The 21177-nt window shown below is 46.4% G+C and overlaps 2 protein-coding genes across 2 annotated transcripts in view; one reads left to right on the top strand and one right to left on the bottom strand.

Moving 5' to 3' along the window:
- Positions 1-20538, bottom strand: TMEM43 (transmembrane protein 43). The gene is made up of 12 exons (XM_020981144.2): positions 20224-20538; positions 16967-17116; positions 14727-14861; positions 13085-13179; positions 10025-10074; positions 8613-8682; positions 7360-7430; positions 6402-6523; positions 6010-6084; positions 5346-5447; positions 3230-3347; positions 1-2439 (listed from the first exon to the last, which is right to left on the bottom strand). The coding sequence occupies exons 1-12, from the start codon at positions 20233-20235 to the stop codon at positions 2237-2239; spliced, it is 1203 nt and encodes a 400-aa protein (XP_020836803.1). The 5' UTR covers positions 20236-20538; the 3' UTR covers positions 1-2236.
- The window catches only part of CHCHD4 (coiled-coil-helix-coiled-coil-helix domain containing 4), a 17598-nt gene continuing 16948 nt past the window's right edge, over positions 20528-21177 (top strand). The window contains exon 1 of the mRNA XM_020981145.2: positions 20528-20801. Within this exon, the coding sequence (XP_020836804.2) occupies positions 20780-20801 (22 nt within the window). The 5' untranslated portion in view covers positions 20528-20779. The remainder of the gene's footprint in view (positions 20802-21177) is intronic.

Consider the following 21177-nt stretch of genomic DNA (forward strand, 5'->3'; position numbering starts at 1 on the left):
CAAGGTGCTCAATGCCCCAGTTTATTAAGGTAGAAATTGCAAACAGAACAGAGAAAAGCAACAACTGTTGATGTCTTGGGTACCAAAACACACTGCAGACATTTATCTTGATCAAAATACAGTCAGAATGAAATTCACGGGGAAGTATTCCAAAAGACTTCAAAACTTTCACTATTAAGAAACTGCCAGGCATTAAAATCCACACAAGAAAAAAGCTCAACGATCCCATCCATCAGTGCCTTCCAAGTGTTTCTAGATGGAATCTGGTTACATTGTCTATGTTACAAAAGAAAAAAAACATAGAACCTTTCATAAGGTTGGAATTTAAAGGACTGAAAAAATACTATTTGTAAATTGCTTATTCAACTAGCAGTGTTGTTTTTGTCCCTAAACAATAAAGGGACCCTATTTTGGGAGGAGCCTCAACTTCCTACAGAGATACACCTCCAAGATAACAAAGGGAGAATCTGAATTAATGGAATCACTGGTTTCAGAAATTCTGACCCAAATCTCAACTCCTACCACATATTTCTCTGCTAAGGCAACCACTGCATGTGATAATTCTGATGCACAAAGAATCTAGAAGGTTGAAACACCCATCTTTAAAACTATGTATGAGTGGTTGGGAAATTTAAGATGAGGTGAGTTGAATGGAAGAATGGGGGTGGATTACTGTAGAACCAGTTAAGTTGTGGAAAAATGTAACAGACAAACAAGGAGCAGATCTCTAGTTAGCAAGTACCTTTGTCAACTCTACAATTATTACAATGGTAAAACACAAACTTCACTGTTCTAAGTCAAGTCTATCACCTACCTCCAAACCACGGTTAGGCCTGCCTGACTTGTACAGGATGATACACAGCTCTGCTAAAAGGCACTTTCCAACAGTTATCAATAGCTGAGCTGGCAGGCACCTTTGTAACCACCAAGTTCTAATACTGTAACAATATGGTTGTGTCTTTGGTACTGCTTCTAACTCTTGGTGCCATCAGTTTTTAAAAAGCTCTATAAAGTTGTTTGGTTTGGTTTGGTTTGGCTAGGCAATGGGATTAAGTGATTTGCCCAGGGTCACACAGCTAGTATTATGTGTCTGAGGCCAGATCTGAACTCAGGTCCTCCTGACTCCAGGGCTGGTGCTCTATCCACTGCGCCACCTAGCTGCCCCTATAAAGCTTTAAAGTGAGTATTTCCAACAGGTTTCTTAAAGTTCATCAGCTGAGTTCAAAAGGGAAGGCTACCTCCTGCTTAGAAGCTACCACCAATTGCCACTCTTCCTCTTCCCAGAAGAAAAACAAATTGCTTGGGTAATGTTTCAAAATAATTTGAAATTTTTCCTGTGGTACACGCAGAAATGGAAAATAGAAAAGCCTTTTATAACATTTGTACAAAAAAAAAAAGCCCAGTTGAACATCTCTGTATGTACAGCAGACAGAGAAATGTGTTCTCTAACAACTGGAAACACTGACTGACAGATGCTAAACATTCCTAGATTCTTTTTACTTTCTTTGCAAGTAATTTTTTTTTGGCCGAGGGGAAGCAATCAGGGTCAAATGACTTGCCCAGGGTTGCACAGCTAAGTTCAAGTAACTTTCTCTGAGAAGGAATGCTTAGCCCTAATGGATATAAATGAAAATACTAACTAAAGGTTGCTAATACAAGAATATCAGAATCAAGAGGACAGTCAAGGTAGCTTTTCCCCACCCTGCATATCTTAGAACAAGGGCTGCTAAAGTAATAATACTAAGCACCTTTTACCAGTGGATTTCTGTGGACTTCATGGTGTTTTTACCTCTGCACTGCAGCTGCATCAGCTGCAGCATTGGAGCTAAAAAGTCTCCCCTGGAAGATCAGAGGTAGAATCCAGATTATGTGCTGCAGTGACCCCTTCCCCAAAGATAAAACTCTTTCAACAAAGGAAGCTCCAAAAAGCCAGTGGTGCCAGCTGGAAGCACCACTTCCACCAACCCAAGGTGCTTGCTAGAGAGAAAGAGAGGACTCTCCCTAGTTTGCCTAAATACCAGAGAGATGTTGAAGTCCCTAAGTCAGGAGTTGGAGGATGGGGGCGAAGAGTGAAGTTTCAAACAGGTCCTGTTTGGCTGTTCTGCCAGGTGGAGCTGGTGACTTAACAGGTATGAGGATGTGCTGATAGCTTCAATTGTGAGGGAGGCAATGAGTCTCCAAACTCTCCTCTGACATTCTGAGGTGAAAGCAGACAGTCCAGAGCCCAGTGTGTTCTTCACTCCTGCTTTTTTGCTGGTGCCCGGGTTCGAGCAATAAGGATAGGAACTATGGCCAGCAAGCCAATGGCCAGTGCCCAGAGGGGACGGTAAAAGAGCCAGCCAGCAGAAATTGTCAGCAGGGTCAGGGACGTAGCAACGCAAAAGGCAAAAGCTTTCAGGCCGATGTTGACCAGGTCTCTGAAAAGCGGAAACCAGTCCACTGTGGGGAGACAAAGACAAGCAGCTGGTTATCCAGACTCAGAGGTAAGTGAGTCAGCTTCCTGCTAGGCCCTGTGCTTCAACACCTGAGGTTCAGCCTGGGTATGAACAGTTCTGTGGGCACAGATCTGGCTACCTGCGCATCGGAGCCAGCCGCGGAAGCATTTTCTTTGTATCCGCAGGGTTAAGAAATGCTAACTGTCCAAGCATCCTTCCTGAAGCATGGGCTGCTGGGAGGAGGGCACAGCAAAGTGCAGAACATCCTCTGCGTGCCAGGGGTGGAAGTTTTGGTGAGGACCTGGCAAATCGGACTCCTCTGGGTCAGTCTTGGATCTGCTGTAAGAAAAGCTAGGAAGCCTGGACTGAAGCAGTGACTGGTCAGATTCTCACAGCCGTGACAAGCAGCTGCCGCACTGTGACATGTCTCATCTCCCTGCTGGAGAGTCTAACCTCCTTGAGGACACAGACTGGGTCTTAACACTACTCTGTATCACTCACAGCACCAATCTCCTCAACTGAGTTCAATGCAATGTCTGACTGGCCCTCAATCCAAAATCATCTTCCAAACTTTATGGGGATTCTAGAATTCCAGGGCCCACCAGCCCAGAACACAGAAAGGATCAACCTTTGGGAGGTACGGTCCCTCACCCTCCTAGGCTTTTACACCCTGCTTTGATCTCCTTAGTCACTGTGCCAGTTTATTTTTTTGTAAGTTGGAGGTTGCATGGGATGACGTCTAAGTTCTACAGCCCTATGAACAGATCTGCTGTCCTCAGAGGGTACACACCTACCTAAGGTATAGACAATCCGGGTCATCAGATTGATGCCTACAAACATGGCCATCCAGCCGGCACCTCGAAAGCCCCATGTTTTCATTGTGTTGCTTTGATGTTCTCTCTGGAACACCTCCTGGAAAGAAAACGTCAATTAATCCTCTGGGAAAGGAAGGCTGAGAGGACTCATTTTCTCATTCTATAGGTAATAAGAAAAACTCACATTTCTATGGCACTTTATGAAATGAGACTCTCACAACTGCCCCATGAGGGAAATCAACACCAATAGTACTATCCCCATTTCACAGTTTAGTGTCTGAGTCACAGAGCTACTAGGTAACTGTCCCAGTATCACAAAGCTAGTAAATGTGGCAGATGGAACTCAAGCTCGGGTCTTCTCTAAGATCAGTCTCCTTTTTCCACCAGACCACAATGCACAGATAAGGAAAACACCAAACTGCAAAATACCGGAACAACAGTCTATCCTGAGACACTTGAATAAAGCCAGTCCAAGCCCAGTGAAAGGTCACTGATTACTCCACATGGCCATTTCTTGCTATCTGGGGTGACACACTTGAAGCACTGGTGATCAAGTGGTGGCACAGGCAAGAAAAAGAGTCAAGAAGGGTCTGGAGCACTGGACTGATAAATAAAACGGATGCAAGCGGGCCAAGGCTGAACATAAACATCTATCTAAACCACGGCAGGAAAGAAAGGCCAGGACCTGCCTCAGGGCTCCTGTTAGGCAGGTCCCGAGCCCTGGAGGAAACTAGCATGTGATTCTGAAGGCCTTCTGCCCCCTCAGGACTCCCACCCAGAGCCGGGGGCCCCAGGGCCTAGGAGACTTCCCAAACTCCTGGATCAAAAGATGCCCCAAACCCAGGGCAAGGAAGCATACATCAAGTGGAGGCTGGGAAGAAAGGAAACCTCTGCCATAAATAGCTTCCCTTAAACACCAGCCACGCTTTGTCATGATCTGTTACTTGAACGTTTTTCACTCAGGCCAAATCCCACATTTATATCCTCCCAGGTGAGGTTTTCTGAATACATAATCTCTTTGGAGTATGAGAACTACTCAGGAAAGCTGGACCATCCAGGAATTCAGACTCCCATCAGCCACACAACTGCTCTAAGCCTTTCCTCACTGCTCAGAACTGTCCCCTCCTCTACCCCAACCTCCCACCCCCAAAGTTCAGGCTGCAAACAAGCTGCAAGAGGGAATGTCCTTGAGAACCAGGCTCCTCTCACAGTGGAAGGTGTGCACTGGCCACTGCCTGTGTGGCGACTGGCTGGGCTAACCATGAAGGAGGGAGAAGGCGACGAATACCCTTCCTCTGTACTGGATTGGTGGGTGAGCAAAGAGCAGGAGAAAGCATAGTTGCACTGGGTAGGACAAAAGGAAAAGCCTATTTGGCTTCCTACTGAAAGCCATGGACCTTGGCAGAGTCCGTGCCAGTGGAAAGCATGACTCATGCTGGAGCAGGCACTGGGGGGGGGGGGGGAGGCGGAGCTTCCTGAAGGCTCCGCCCAAGCAATGTTAGTAACAAACACAGCCGTCTGAGCCTGACGCTCTCCTGACTCATCCAGGACTGCCCACCACCCCAGGGCTTCCCCACCCAGGTGAAAGGAAAAGGGCTTCTCTTTCCCAAGACCTGCCATTTCAGTAACATCCAACAGCCTTGCTAGGGGCAGAGCAGCAAGCATGCTGAAGGGCTGATTATGAGGATCCTTCACATCTGGGCCACTCCTCGCACTTTTCATAGCATGAAATATCATTGTGTCCTCATAACGCACCCATGTGGTCAATGAGAACAGGCATCATCACTCCACAGATGGCACAGGGAGATGAAAGTTTACAAGGTTCGTGGATCAGAGACCACCTGGTCCAAGCCACATTTTACAGATGATGATATCAAGGCCCAGAAGCGGAGGAACTCTCTTAATGTCACCCAGAGAGTAAAGCAGCACCTGAACCCAGGTTCTCACATTCCACTTTAGTGCTGTGCCCATCATACCCCTCTGCTTCGTTGACTCCAGAGGTCCAGGGCACAGGTCAAGTGTCAGACGTGGGAGCCTAACTCCAAGCCCACGGCTTTGTAGCCTCACCTTTCTGGACCCGGCAGAAGGCACTCACCTCCGCAGTGAAATCTCCATGGTGCAGAAGAAGCAGGGTATCCCCAGACTTGGTGGTGTACGGGACCAACTGGTCTCCACGCTGGCGAGCAATCACAGTGACCTGAAGAGAAGCAGGCAGGCAAGAGAGGGAAAGATGGGGCTCAGCTCTTTTCACCCGGAGCTTTGCTTTGTCCACTTATACCTAACTACCTCCAAGAAGGGAGAACAGCCTGCCATCAACCATTAACAAGCAATTCTCAAGTGCCTACTACAGGCCAAGCGCTGGAGATACGAAGACAAAAATGAAACAATCTCTGTCCTCACAGGGGCGACAAGCGGTACACATAAACATATACAAAATAATTTGTTAATTTGGAGGCAAGGCACCAGCACTTGGGAGCATCAGAGAGGCAGAGGTGAGGACTGAGCATGGTCCAGGCATGCATCCCAGCCAGCCCTGGCTAGCAAAGGGGACAGACGTATAACAAAGCTGGATCTCATCTGACACTAACAGGGAGCTACCAGATTTGTGGAGGAGGGGACTCACTCAGACCCCTGCCTTAGGGAAATAGCTGTGAGAAGGAGAGCTGGGAGAGGAAAGAGACCTGAGGCAAGGAAGCCATCTAAAAAGCCAAGGAGCATTTGCTTCTCTGGAGCTAAGTTAAAGAAGAAAACCAAGTTACCACGTGAGCTGGGCCCAGGTTGGGGTCATCACCACTCAGGCCTGCATAGGAAAAGGCAACCCGTACGTCTCCAACCTAGGAATAAAGAAGAAAGACGGACTGTTTAGTCAGTGGAAAATCACCTGGGCTCGGGAGGATGGTGGTAGCTTCTGGCTGGTTTGGGGATTGTGCCCAGGTTTGGGCAGAGAGGAAGCCAGGCAGGGAAAGCCAACAGGCTCAGGTACCTAAGGGAGGTGGCAGCATGGAACACTGCCTGCTGTACACCCACTGTACCCCTTCATCTTTACAAGACGTCTACTCTACAAGCAGACGTTTAACCTCCAGTGCTACAGAGGCAGCGGCTCTTAGTCCCCAGTTTGGGGCAGGTTTGCACACCAAAGCCTTGGGCTTACCTCTGGATACTTGGGGTTCTCGCTGTGATAGAAATAATCTCCTCGTCGGAGGATGTCCACGTGGGGGTCCTCCATGTGGGCCAGGCTCAGTGGTTTGAAGTTGTCAATTTTGTCAATAAGACCTGAACAAAATGAAGCAGTTTGTTATGTCAAAGGATTTAAAAGGAAAACAGCACTTAGAACGTGTACCAGAAACCCTGCAGTCAAGCCATGAAGGGTTCCCATGGTTAGGGGCAGGCTCTAAGGCAGGGGTACACAGCCTGCTGTGGGAACCGAGCCATGCTAAACCACTGTTTTTTATGATGACAAGGAGGTTATGAATCACGGGGGGGGAGGGGGGCCCACCATGTAACTGTTCTGGGGGGATCAAGGCAGGAAAAGGCACCCTTGTTTCCTGACAGTGAGACTGTAAAGTGGTCCTCTAACTTTTTTCACTCTCAGCATAGCAGTGTCTGCCATGAGCAAGCAAGGCACATTAAACAGATGGGCGGGAAGGGGAGGGACAGGATTTTTTCTTCTTCCTTGGTGTAGGGCTTCTCCTTATTATCAGGGCCGGAGGAGGCAGGCTCAAATGTGCAGTTTTCCTCCAAGAAAAATAGCTGTTTTGTTGAATTCGTTTTGCAAGCTCAAGGTCTAATGTATTTTTATGTCAGTGTGTAAATGTAATAGGCAAGTTTTGTTTATTTTTGCAAATACTATATCTACTATATATTATGTATGGCCAAGGAAGAAAAAATTATCTTTTTTGTATTTCTTAATAAAAAAATTATTTTTAAGTTTTCTTTTACTTACCACAAAATTTAACATCTAAAATTTTACAGCACACCCAGGAAAAACTTGAGGCATGCCCTTTGAGAATGACTGACATAGCAGAAAGAGCAAGAGGTTACCTGACTGGCATGTTAGTGAAATCCTAATGTTCACAGAAAAAACAACCCAGCCCCAAGAAGAGGCTTACCTGCAGAAAGGAAGAACCTGCCAATCTGAACAAAAGGCGCGACAGCTGTGAAGGATTCCACGGCCATTGCACTGGAAGGAGAGGAAAGGGTCAGAGAGGCCATGACACACTGCAGGTTCTCCACTCCCCCCGTCACCATGCACACATCATCACAGAAGGCCTACTTTCCCCTAGAGATACAGCAATTACCAAGGAATGGAGGAACAATGTGTTTCTCATGCACTGGCCCCATCCACTGCATGCCCACTTGGTGCAGGATACTATACACTATAATCCAGACAGCAAAATCAACTGCCCAAACGTCCACCTTCCAATTCACTTCTGAACTCTGCTAGGAATTGGCTCGAGTGGAAGGCAAGACTGTAAAAATTTGTCAGCTTATTTTTTCTGCTGGAAGAGACCACCAGAATGTTAGACCTGAGAAGCAACTCTGGGGTCACCTAGTGGAACCTTCTTATTTAAAATCTTTGCTTCAGTATTCATTAATGAGATTGGTCAATAGCTCTCTTTCTCTTGCTTGGATATTAGAACCACATTTGTTTCAGAAAAGGAATTTGGTAAAGTGCTTTTGGTCTCTATTTTTGAAACTAATTTTTGTAGCATAAGGACTAATGGCTCTCCTATATGCTGGTTGGAATTCACTCCAACTCCTTCATTTTACAGATGAGAGAGAGACCTTGAAAGGGAAAGTGATTTGCACAAGGTCACACAGTAAATTAGGCAGAGTAAGCAGAACCCCAGGTTACTCGACTTCTGCTATAATAGTCTTTTTTTTTTTTAGGCATAGGCAATTAGGGTTAAGTCACACAGCTAGTAAGTGTCAAGTATTTGGTCTGAGGCCAGATTTGAACTCAGGTCCTCCTGACTCCAGGACCAGTGATCTATCCACTGCACCACCTAGCTGCCCCTATAATACTCTTTCCACTATACCAGAAGAGCATCAGAAAGAAAAAAGGATTCCTATATAAGGATTTTAAAGCTCTTTTAGCTAAATATTTATTTAGCATCTTCCTTAGGAGGAACTCAAAATATTTCCCTAATTTTTATTGACATAATTTTTCTAGGTTCTGTTTTTCTCCAAGATTTAAAGCAAGTTATCCTCACTTTCCAAGAAAAACAGGCAAGTAAGATGGCCCATTTCCAGAAAAGCCTGCCCATATTCAGGGCTGGAGTTTAAAATAAATAAAGCCCATGTCTTTCCTCTTGGTCCAGCACCCTACCCACTTGGCCTCAAGCCCTTGCCCTCTATTCACCTGGGATTTTTATGCCCAATCTCTCGGTCAAAGTTCCTGCTGTTCACAATTTCCGATTTCCACTCAGTATCTGAGAAAAGGGGAAAAAAAATGCTCAGAAGCAACACCGGGATGGCCTGCATTATGTTTTTCTAAGCACGGTCATTTTGGACTCATTATTTTACACAACTCTCTCAGTCAGGCAGATGCTACTGATCCCAACTTGGGACATGAGGAAGAACAAGTCTGTCAACTGACCTGCTTGGTGTCTTGGTGGGATCCCTTCCTTCAGAGCTGGAGCTCTGGGTAGGAACCTGCAGGGCTGGAGCCCAGGACCCCCCCCCATCTCAGGGCCGTGCATGCACCATTTTGTTTCCCTATCCAAATCCCTCACCCTTAGCTCACTAATCAAAAGAGATACACCCCCTTTCAGGCCTTCCCATGCCATTATTCTGGGAACTCTTACCGGCATCCTATCAAAAGGGATCTAAAGTGTGCAGAATGGACACATTTTCTCCACTTTAAAGTCATGGACACCATACAATCTCACAAGGAAAAGTGGGGAAATTATATTGTAAAATAATCTCATTTTCTTGCAGAAACAACAAAAACCTGCTTCTCCCATCACATTTATGTCATGCATGTCATCATGCTCTTTATTCCTATAAGTAAAGTCTTAAATAATGGAAGAACAATTTGTAAAGTCATTGGGTACTGTTTTATGATGTTATTGTTAAGTGAAATTGTATGTTTTGTTCTAAGCAGGTACATTCATTTTCATTCAAGTTTGGAGTCCTAGTTAGGCTGCAGTTACAGGACCAGACCAGGAGGCTTCTGTGGCAGTGGTGATGACTGTGCTGAGCCAGAAGTCAGCAGACGTGACCCACTAATCTGCCACAAGAACCTGGATCAATCCTTTCCTACCTCTGTAAAATGAGTTTCCTCCTCTAAAATGCGTAGATATGACCGGCTCATTTTTAAGATGCCTTCTAGCGTTCTCATTCCCACAAGGACCTTACACTGCAAATCTCTATTTCTCAGCAAGTGAGAGTGTTGAGATGCTCCCAAACTACTTCTTATATCCATTTGTTCACCTAAATGTTCACAAAAAGGGATCTAAAGTGTGGAGAACAGTGGTCTCTCTGAGCCTGCCTCCACCCTGAGGGTCATTCTCTCCTACAGCAGGAACAGAAAGGGGCAGCAGAGCTTCAATGCCATAACATGAAGACAGCCTGAGAGGCATGCCTTGGGCCATCACAGAACCACTGAGCTCCTTGGGGAAAGGAGGGATCAGGGCCCGTTTGGGCTCAACACAGTGCTGACACACTCAGTAAGACTTAACCACAACAGTCCTGGAGTGCACAAAGAAGCCCGAATCTGCAGCAGATGCTTCAGCCCCTGTCTCCAGAGACACAGACTGCAATCCTACTTACTATAGGAGTATTTCCTCTCTGTCTTCACTTGGCCATCTTCTGTGTACTCCCTGCAAAGGAAAGACATGTAGCAAAAATGGTCAGACCCGAGCCCAAACATCAGCACAAAAACATCATCACTACGCTTGCACCAGAACACAAGGAGGTGTCTCTTTACTATCCCATATTGGGCCAACACTCCAATGGGACCAATCCTATCTCTCCCTGGTTGGGTCAGCAGGGAATCTGTACCTTAGGTTCAGCCAGATCGGCAAAAGGACACAGAGTATCATTGCTAATAGAGCCCCAAGTAGCAAATCTGCTGTTTTAAACAATGTATCCATGAGAAGTAAAAAGAGTTTGAATTCATGGAGAAGCCACTTACAAACAGTAGCAGAAATGAGATAATTCACTGACAGAGGAAAACAGCAGATTTGCACCTGATGTGAGCACCGGCTCAGAGAACAAAGGTGCCAAGATACATGTTGGAGGTGAGAATTCCAAACAGAATCCACACCAACTCTCACCATCTCAGGGTCAGGGGTCAAGGTCAGGGAGATAGTCTGCTTCGAAAATACCCGTGGATCACCCTGGAGCAAGGGCCCCCTACAACTGTGCAGCGGCAGAGCTGGCAGGGAGCCTGGGGGAGCCTGGGGAGTCTCTTCACAGAGTAATGTTTGTTGCCTACATTCATAATTGAAAGAAATGCCAAATTTCAGTTTAAGATTAGTGGAATTTTCCCATCCATATTCATGGACCCCTTGAAATCTACCCACAGACTCCTTGGGGAACCCCTGATCTAAGGCAATCCACCCATTTTGCATACTGAGAAACTCTGGCACATAGAGAGAAGTGACTTGCCTGGGGTCCCCAGATCCTTTAGGGTAAATTCACTCTAAAACTAAGGTCACCTAACTCCCCCTACACATGCCATGCAACTGCATTAGCAAGCTATTACATTTTTATTTGTTCGTTTGTTCTGGTTTTTTGCTAGACAATGGGGTTAAGTGACTTGCCCAGGGTAGCACAGCTACAAAGTTGTTACATATCTGAGGCTGGATTTGAACTTAGGTCCTCCTGACTCTAGGACCAGTGGTCTATCCATTACACCAGCTGGCTGCCCCCAAGCTATCACATTGCAGAAACACACGTCTATGTTAGGTTCATCCCTTCCTTACTAGAAACAAGTGCCAACTCATCAAGCATTATTACATTTAGTTGAAATACTACACGCAAAACAATCGAATTTTCCAACTGAGTATCAGTGATGTTGGCTTGCTACTAATAAAAGTGCTAAGTGATCTTTTCTGTAACCTCAGCATTTAGGCACCTCACACATACTAAATGCTTAATAAAAATGTTAATTGTTAATCGACTTGAGAAAAGCGATTTATTTTTCAAAAGAAGGAAGCATTTTAAATTTTTAAAAAATGAAAAACTGGAATCTCAGGTCATCTTTAAATACAATTTTCTTTGCCTCAAAAGTCTCAACTCCTCCCATGGTGAAATGACACTGCATAATCTGGGGAGAAGGGGGAGTGAGGAACAAGAACTGGTATGAATATGATGAAAATTCTGTGTGTCCAGGCAGTGCTTCTTATTTTAATTATCATAACAATATGCAGTCCTCAGCATCCACCATCAGAGAGAAGGGCCCAAATGGGGCCACTGACTGGAGATCCTTCAGCAAGGAAGGGCCAAGATCTACCCAAAGCCAATGGGCAAATCCAGTCTCCAGGAGCATTCAGTTATTCTTGTCAGTTAATTTGACAAAGTGTAGGAATTATGGGGGGCAAGTTCTGAGGTAGAGAACAAGTTAGCTGGGACTGTGCAGGCCCAAAGGAACTGCTGGGTCACAAAGGATCCTAACAGAAGTAGAAGACATTTCTTTTCTTTAAGGGCTGAACAAGACAAAATAGTTACTCACAAAGCCTACTTTGGAGGACCATTTGGAAGGGAGACTGGGTCAGGCCAAAGAGCCGATGGCTCCAATGAGGCCAGCGCGCAGAAATCTCTGGGGAGCTGTAGGGTGACTCCAGAAGGAAAGAGGAGGGCAAGCGGCACCTTGAGCTCCTCACTGGGGCTCTGGAGGGGAAGGAAGATCAGACTAGGCCTGGGCCACAGCCAAGGAGTCAGGAGGGGGCATCACAAAGACAACGGCTACGCTTAGAAAACACGGAGCTTCAAATCCAGGCTCTGCCATCTCCTTCCTGGCTGACCCTGGGCAGAGGATTTTACCTCTCTGGGCCTCAGATGCACCTTTCCAGTAAGGAAGGTAGGCTAGACCAACTCCAAGGAGCCTTCCAACTCTAAATCCTATGATCCTATGAACCAGTAGGGTGCAGGAGAGAGCTCCTACCCACCCACCCCCAGCTTCTGACTTTATTTCCCCAGATTCCCCTGCACAAATGCCCCCTACCAGCCAATTGGCCAAATCATTCTCTAAATTTGATGTTCACCTCCTTCCCGGTGCTGTGACACATGCCATTCTCTGGATCTGTGATGCAGTCCCTCTGCCATCCTTGCCCCACAGATACCTGGTCTTCCTCCAACGTTCAGCTGAGAGGCCACCTCCTACATGAAACCCCTCCACTCTGAAGCACCTCTTCTTGTTCTGTGCTACCTCGTTTCCCCTGGTACCTTGCTTGTTTACGGTACAGCCTTCCTCTCACTCAAATAAAATGTAAACCCTTTGAGGGAAGGGCCTGCTTCAGTTTTGTCTTTATACCCCTAAAGCGGCCTGCATAAGTAGGCACTTAATGCTTGGGGGTGGGGGATAGATGACAGGACTGGAAAGACCTTTCCTAACCTATAAATTGCTGACCCTTGGATCTGTTCTTGTATCCCAACCACCACAATTATCTGTTCTGTTTCAGTGCCTTATATTAAATGCCCCTCTGATCAATTAAGAGATTAATGTGCTGTTCATGGACCATAGAAGAACAGAGGATAGAAGAAAGGTCAGGCAATCTCAGCACACCAAAGGAAGCAGGAGCATTTAAGAAAATGAAAGTAGTACCAACAAACTGAAATGTGGGCTAGAAAACCCACCCACCCCAGCAGGATGAGGGCCCCACTCACCTGGACTCTTCTGACTCCACCCACTGGTACATCTCCACTTGCCGCTTCAATTTCACTGCAGGGATGAAGACCCCATAGTTGGGATCAGACAAGAGCTTTAAAAGAATGAGAAGAATAAAGTTAGGCCAGACCTGAGATCCCAAGGAAAGCCAAATCAGAGGCATGAACTGGAGAGGCCACTAGATGAATGTAAACCAATACACTTGAAGGCCACTTACTCTCCCAAGGACACCCAGAAAATGTCTAACTTAGGGAGGGGAACTTGTTTTGAAGAAAATAATATTTGCTTTCAAATTTATGTATGTTTATTTCTTGAGTTTTGACCATAAACCTCAAAGTAAAGCCCTTGAAAAAGGCTCAGTCCATTTTCAGTGATCAGAAAAACTTTGACCCCTATACCCACCCCACCCCAGCCTCAGGACGCCTCCACTAATCAGATTTTCTCTTTGCAGTCTTGCACAACCAAAAACGTGGTGACATTATTACCCCATCCATAATGATGATATGGATAGTGGTCTTAGAGTGTTTTTCAACCCACCAAAGACAAAACAAAACCAGGTGCAAAAAGGCAGGTGCACTGTAGTAGAAAAGGCCCTGAACGTGCAGGCTCACTCCCTGTCTGCTCCTCTGGAGGGAAAGCAGACCCTGGCTGTGTGTCCTCAGTGGAGTCCTTTCCCCTCTCTGGGCCTCAAGTCTCTTATCTGTAAAGTGAGACAGTCAGAAGCTAGAAATCTGTGATCCTCTAATTGGCAGCACCAGATGACCTGGGTCTGAGCCCAGCTACAGAATTTACAAGCTGTGTGGGAAAAGGAAGTCCCTTCCCCTCAGTTCCTTCACCAGGAAAAGGCGGATAATCCTTGTGCCCACCTACTCCATAAGAGTGTATAAGAATTAAATCTGATAATGCAGAAAGTGCTTTGTAAGCTGTGAAGTGATAGATAAATGTAAGCTATTAGTATTCAGTCTAGTTTTACTGCTAAATGTATTTTATTCTATTTCTTTGAAAACTGGTAATCCAAGAAGAGAAAATGAGAAATGCCTCCTTCCTCAAGGTGGAAAGGACAGGACATGATATCTGTTGCTGGACACTGTCTCTACACGGGATTATTTTTTTCTTTGTCACATGGGAATGTTCAATTGGGGCGTGGGGGTGGGGAGAGGTGTGGGAAATAACTGTAATGTAAAGACACAGCATCAATAAAACTTCTTATTGAAAAGAAAAAAAAATGGCCAATCTGTATTTGGCCCATGTGGTCATTCGGAATCACAGAATGTTAGTGTTAGAAGAGACCTTAGAGATAGTCTCTTCCATAGGAAAGAAGGGATTCACCCAGAATCACACAGTGTTTCTAACTCTAGAACCACGGCTCTTTGCCCACACCACAATCCCTACCCTAAAGGAATTTATACTGTAAGAACCGTAGCTCACATTTTTACGGTGCTTTAACATTTACAAAGCATTTTAGGACGCACATACACAAATACAGACATGTGAAATAATAAAGGATGATATAATTATCACAATACAAGCTCTTAGGTCGAGCTGACAGGATACAGACGTTGAACTCTCAGAGAACAGAGAGGGCAGCAGATGCAGGGCCAGAGGTGGCAGCAGTGCAGGGAGAGGAGGCATCGGCTTTACCTTGGAGGTCCGGAGGGAGCCTATCAAGTGCACGAGTCTCCCCTCATTCTCTGGGGCCACGCTGTGGATGGTGGTAAGGGGAACCACAAGTGAGAGCCCCTCAGCAAGAGATGTTGCCGTCCTCAAGGCCCGGCCCTACAACAGCAGGAGAGAAGGAGATGAGAGAGCTCTAGTAGGCGATGCTCACCCGCTGCTCTCTACAGCGCACCAGAGTGCAGTTTGACAGTGCTGGGCATTTATTATAAACAACACAAGGAACAAGTCAGGTTAGTGACCTGAAGCTACTTCCCAAGAATAAGAGGTTCACCCGATGGAATATTCTCACCCATAAGAGAGTTCTTTGTCTAATTGTCTTAGAATCCCTAAAAGCCTGTAAACTCTACAAGGGCGAGGACCGTGGCTTCTCTGCAGTTTTTAAGTTTCTAGCCACTGCTAACAGAAGGCTCTGCATACATACAGTATCTGGCGTTCAATTACACACGCTGTCCAACAGAACAGCGTCTCCTATATATGAAGAACTAAATCACAATGAACGCACCATACATGCGTTCATTCAACAAACCTTTATTAAATACGTTGCCCTCCACAGGGGAAGCACTTAATGCCTTTCAACTGGAGAAACATTTATCCTCAACAAGGTCAACAAGCATTTATTAAGAGCCTATCACATCCTAATAATGGGGGAGGAAGGAGAGAGGAGGAAGAAATGAAAAGCCAAATGAGGTCTGGTCTGTCCAAAGGGAGAGCGCCCTCCCCCATAGGGGCTGCTAAGACACTCAAGCACATACCCATTGCTCCCCTGGCACTCCGTCCAGCTTCCCTGCTACTGGGACCTGATCTGTGTTGCCTGTGCCTGAAAAGGCCATCCTCCATTTTAGATCCTGCCTTCTCCTTAGCCTTCCCAAATCCCTGCACCTATTACCCTTCTGTGAAGGCTGAATACCAATCTTACGTGTTATTTTGGGTTATCCCCATTTGTACATGTCACACAAACATCATCACCATCCACCAGAACTGTCTAAACTCTCTACTTTGTCAACACCTGGCACAGGGCTATGCACCCAGTAGGTTCATGTTACCAAATGAGGAGCTATAATGCTACGAAAATGCCCAGGGCTTTAAAGGACGAGGGGAGGGCACTTCTAACCAGTTCGGATGATTCTCTCTCTCTTCTGCCCTCTTCCAGCTGTGCCTTTCCCAGTCCTGGGAGGGACAAAGGAATTGCGCTGTTTTCACCCACTCAGAGGTAGAAGAGAATCAAAGCCTTTCACACAGCCTGGACTCCATCTCCCTCCTCTGGCCTCCCACAAATGTCTGAGCACAGGCAACTATTTAAGCTTCATGGAGAATATAGGGCTAGCCTATTGGCTACACCTTGTTTCTAGAATGGCTACCTCTTTCCAAGGATACAAGAATAAACTGCTTTTTTCTCTCTTGCAGTGACCAGAAAGAGCCTGAAGGGACAGGACAATGGGGAAGATGGCACTCTAACTGGACAACAGGAACTGGCTGCCTCACAAGAGCTTGGCCATAGCAGCATTTCGACACACTTGCCACACCCCAGGAAGAAGTTGTTCCCTCAGAGTGCTGCACACTCCCAAGATACACATGTAATAATGGATCCAAGGTGTCTCTATTAACTTCCATGAGATTCTCCCTTTCTTCCTCCTACCCCAAAGTTCTCCCAATAGAGTGGTGGGAAAAGAAGCAATTCATTCAATGGATTTTTAAATATGTTTCTCCAGTCTGCAATGAAATATCAATGATGCCTCTAACATCCTTTTCTTTATCAATGCCTTTGGCATCAGTACATTTTTCCCCAATTTTCTAGAATGATGGTAACTTCTCTCCTCCCGTGGTTCACTACCCTGAGTTTTATACAAGTCCCAGAGGCACGTATGGACCCTAGAAAGGGGGCTTAAGATAGACATAGTTAAAAAGACAAGAGAGAGGAGAGAAGGAATCATTCAAGGGCTAAAGTGGTAAAGAATGTTAATCATCACTTCTAGTCATCTTTCTACTTCACTGTCCCTCTCTTCAGCATCCCACCTGCCAACTCAAGAAATTGAGGAGTAATCTAACTTCCACGGCCGTCTTCCCAGCTCTCGGTGTTACATAAGCTGAGAATGAAGCTATCAGGCCTTTGAGAAAGGGGATTTCTAGGTAAGTGTCCAGCTCCCATTATGCTCAAGGAGAGACTCTTGTGGGAAAAAGGCAAGGTTGATGCTCTGGATGCTCACCTCATTAGTAAAGATCAGATAGAAGGAAAGTAAAAATGTCATCAATCCAACAAACATGCCTCCTGAGGTTTCACTGAGACGCTCCAAGAAGCCTGGCTGCTGCTCAGCTGTAATTTTGACATGTTCTTTTCTGTTACTTGTATCAGAGTACTAGAAAAGATACAAAATATATACAGATGGTATGCATATATCATAGTACTAATCAACCTGTGATTAATTTAAAATCGTTAGCAATCATTAGCATAGCTATAAGAATGGAAGCTATTCAATTTTTTTCCCACTATAACACCTAAGCTTATATTTCCCATGGCTGTTCGTTGTAAGATCAATAAAAACTGAAAAGTTTATAAAGGATCCAGAATACATTATCTAACAAACATTTACTGCACATAATCATAATGGCAATAATAATAAACAGCTTATATACTTTGTAATGCACTCTCCACACATATACATACACACATATACATACATCCCCATTTTACAGATGAGCAAACCGAGGGTAAAAGTGGTGAAGCAATCAGCCAAACGGCTAGAAAGTGTCAGAGCCAGGATTCAACTCCAGACCTTCCTACCATAAAAGAACTTTTGTGCATTTCATGGGTTGAGTTGTCCTAGATACTAGGTGATAAAGTGCTAACTGCAAGGATGCTCCCTCTAGAGATCATGGACAGTGCTTGCATCCCAAGACAGTCCTGAAATAATCTCAACGTGCAGAGTACGGTTGAGTTCACTGAGAGACCAAGTAGAACACCTCTAGCCATGAAGGTACACATATCCTTTTGTCTGAGCCTTTATTTCTTCAGCCATAAAATAGGGACAATGATATTTGCATTACCTACTTCATATAGCTTCTATAGGAGTCAAGGGGTAAAATGAACATGAAAGAGTTCTCTCTGAGGCTGGAACATGCTGTGAAAGCATAGAACAACCAGTCCAGTAGTGAGGGCCATGAGGGTAGGATATACTGAAGAAAGCCTCTCATCACCTCATCAAGTGAAAGAAATTCCCTTAGTCTTAGGACAACAGGAGAAAGCACCCCAGGACTTTGATCTCCTTACAATGCCTTGAGGGAAAGCATTCCCATTGTGATTCCACTATTAGCTTTTTAGCTATTCCCCAGGACCTAGCTGAAGCTACAGATGATAGATTTAGAGCTAGAAGGGACCTCAGCCATCACTTACTCTAACCTCATTTGTAAAATGAGGAAACTGAGTCACAAAGAGGTGAAGAAATGAGTTCAAAGTCATAGAGATACTTGATAAGAGAGCTAGGATTTGAACCCAGGACCTGACTCTAAATCCAGCACTTTTTTCCATCACCCTTGGCATTACATTTCGTATCATATTCTGTAACTACCACTACAGGAATTTTATCATCCCTACCATAATGAGGGCCATGGTGGTGCCTTGCTCAATCTGAGCAATCCATCTCTCTGCGTCTGTTTCTACAGCTATACAATAACTGACACTGATGCAGCATTTATATTTTTCATATATTATTTCAACGGAGCCGCACCAAGACCCCATATTTCAGGTGAGCAAACTGAGTCTTAGAAAAGTTACGTGACTTGCTCATAAATACACAGTTAGTATCAGAGGTGAGATCTGGACTCAGATCTTCCTGATGCCAAGTCCAGGACTCCTGCTAGCCCTTATGTCACGCATGCTGCCTCACAATACTTGCACTACCCACCTCACAAGATACTTGTGAGGAAGGTGATCTGTAAGCTATAAAGCCCTCCATGAATGTGACTGATTACTAACACTCTGGCTTCCTCAGCATGTAAGGCTCAGGGTTTTGCATCTAGTAAGCAACAGGTCAATGCAGATAGCACTAAACTTAACCAAAACCCACATTACAAGCAGTAGCTGCAGGCTGTGAAAAAAACCCTAAAACTGCAGTAAGACAACATGGCTTCAGTCTTCACCTGCAAACTCTTATTTCTTCAATTTTATAAATCATTTTTTTCTAAAAACAGTCCAATGAGGTAGTCTGTGATTTTTTTGTTTTTGTATCACAGAATCACTGATAGAATTGTAGATGTAGAGATGGGAAGCCAAAAAGTCTACTCCCTCTCCCCATCATTTTTCAGGTAGGGAAACCGAGGCATAAAGCTGTTAAGTGACTTGCCTAGGATCTTCTTGCCAGTAAGGATGGAAGGAAGGAAAGAATATGCATTTATACAATGCCTACATGTGCCAGGCACTGTGCTAAACATTTTACAAAAATTACCTTATTTGATTCTCTCAACATCTCTTGTGAGGTAGGTGCTATTATTATCCCCATTTTTTAGATGGGGAACTGAGGCAGAAAGATATTAAGTGATTTGCCCAGTGACTACTAAGCATCTGGGGCTGGTTTTGAACTCAAGTCTTCCTGACTCCAGGTGCAGGGCTTTATTCATTATACCACCTAGCTGCAGTAAGGGCCAGAAATAGAATTTGAACCCAAGTCTTCCTGACTCAAAGTCAAATGTTCTATCCACCGCAGGTAACACAATGCCTTGCACACAGCAGGCACTTAATATTTACTGAGTTATTCCCATTTTGAGATGGGGAAACAGAAACTTAGAATTATTAACTGATTTATCCATGGTTACAAAGTTAGTCTGATTATCTGAGCTGGAATTCTAGCCTGATTTCCTAACTGATAAGTTTCCAACAAACAAGACCTTAGCTTTTCAAAAAATGACTAACCCTGATTCCAGAGGACCCATGATGAAGCATGCTACCCATCTCCTGACAGAGAGGTGATGGACTTAGGGGGCACATGGAGATAACTTTCTGGACATGGCCAACTATTTGTTACAAGACGGGAGAGGAAGGAGAAAAACAGACATATTCGTTGAAAAAAATTTAATTTAAAAAATAAAATAAAATTATTTCTAAAATCTCTTCCAGATTTAAAATCCTCTGAAGCCACAGTGAGTCATTATAGCAGTGAGCTACTCCCTCCCACCTTTACAAGAAAAAGTGGCACAGGAGGGAGGGGCCCACCCCACCCAGTCCCAGCACGAAAGTTGAGATCGGTGTCCAACTTGTAGTTCAAGTAGCCCAAAGGGAACCCACGACAGCCCAGCCACCCAAGAGACAAAGAGGAGGGGGTATGCTGGCAGGCAACGCAGGCATACAGGCAGCAAGATGCGGCTCCGAGGGCCCCCCCGAGTTTCAGTCGCCGAGACCCTGGGTCAGCTTCGGGGAGCCAAGCGGGGAGGGATCCCGGCTGGGTGGGGCGGCACGCACACACACACTTACATTCCGGGACATGATCAGCCTCGAACTGCTGCCTCAATCTCCAGAGGGGCCGGAGGGCGACAGGCAGATCTGCAATTGGCCGGAGAAGCAGCGGGAGCCCCACGAGCCGGGAAAACTCAGCCCTTTCTCTTGAGCCTCGAAAGCACAAAGTCTGGCGAACAACGCTGGGCTTGCTGCTACAAAGTTACCATCCACGACATCGAATGGCCCTACTGCGCCTGCGCGCCGCAAGGTTTCCTGGGAAACGTAGTCTTCTATGTTGGGGGGCGGATGCTTGCGGGTGCCTCCGCCCGGCCCTTCCGCCTGGCCCGGCCTACGTCCTTCTGGGACATGTAGTTTCCTGGGGCTAGAGGAGCTCGGGAAGGTAGGCCGCCGGGCTCCTGGCTGGCCGGCGGGACTCAGGGAGCGGCCCGGCTGGTGTGCCGCGGGGCAGGTCCTGGGAAGGGGGGCGGAGCCCGAAGAGAGATCTCGGCGCCTAGTGGCCACCGCGAGGCCGGAGCGACGAGCTTGGGGAGCGGGTCGGAGCCGGAGCTACGGGAGCCGCCGGGCCTCAGCCATGTCCTACTGCCGGCAGGAAGGTGCGAGCGGCCAGGCCGAGAGGAGGCGGGGAGGCGGGGAGGGCGCGGGCGCGAGGCCAGGCCGAGGGGCTGCTATGGAGACGGGGCAGACTAGGGCTTGCAGGGGACACGCGGCCCCCTCGGCGGCGGGCGCAGGCGCGGGCTGGCGGGCGCGCAGCCGATCGAATGTTGGGGCCCCGGCTGTTGGAGCGCGGCACGCGTGGTGCAGCCCGGGGCTGCTGCTGGTGGCGGCCGGCTCCCCCGCTGCGCGTTTCTCCGCTCGGACCGCGGCCAAGGACTGCGCCCGATGACCCCCGGCCCAGCGCGGGGAGCGCGGCCGCACGTGCAGGGCCCTTCCCCACCTCCTCTGTGCCCCCTTTACCGATGAATGATCTGG

The sequence above is a fragment of the Phascolarctos cinereus genome, unplaced genomic scaffold (assembly GCF_003287225.1).
Source record: "Phascolarctos cinereus isolate Bilbo 61053 unplaced genomic scaffold, phaCin_HiC Scaffold_4;HRSCAF=312, whole genome shotgun sequence".
Lineage (NCBI taxonomy): Eukaryota > Metazoa > Chordata > Mammalia > Diprotodontia > Phascolarctidae > Phascolarctos > Phascolarctos cinereus.

Coding starts and splice junctions, on each gene's coding strand:
- TMEM43 (XM_020981144.2), bottom strand. Junction 14,862..16,966: donor ATCTGATCTTTACTAATGAG/GTGAGCATCCAG, acceptor CTGCTGTTGTAG/GGCCGGGCCTTGAGGACGGC. Junction 13,180..14,726: donor GCTCCCTCCGGACCTCCAAG/GTAAAGCCGATG, acceptor ATTCTTTTAAAG/CTCTTGTCTGATCCCAACTA.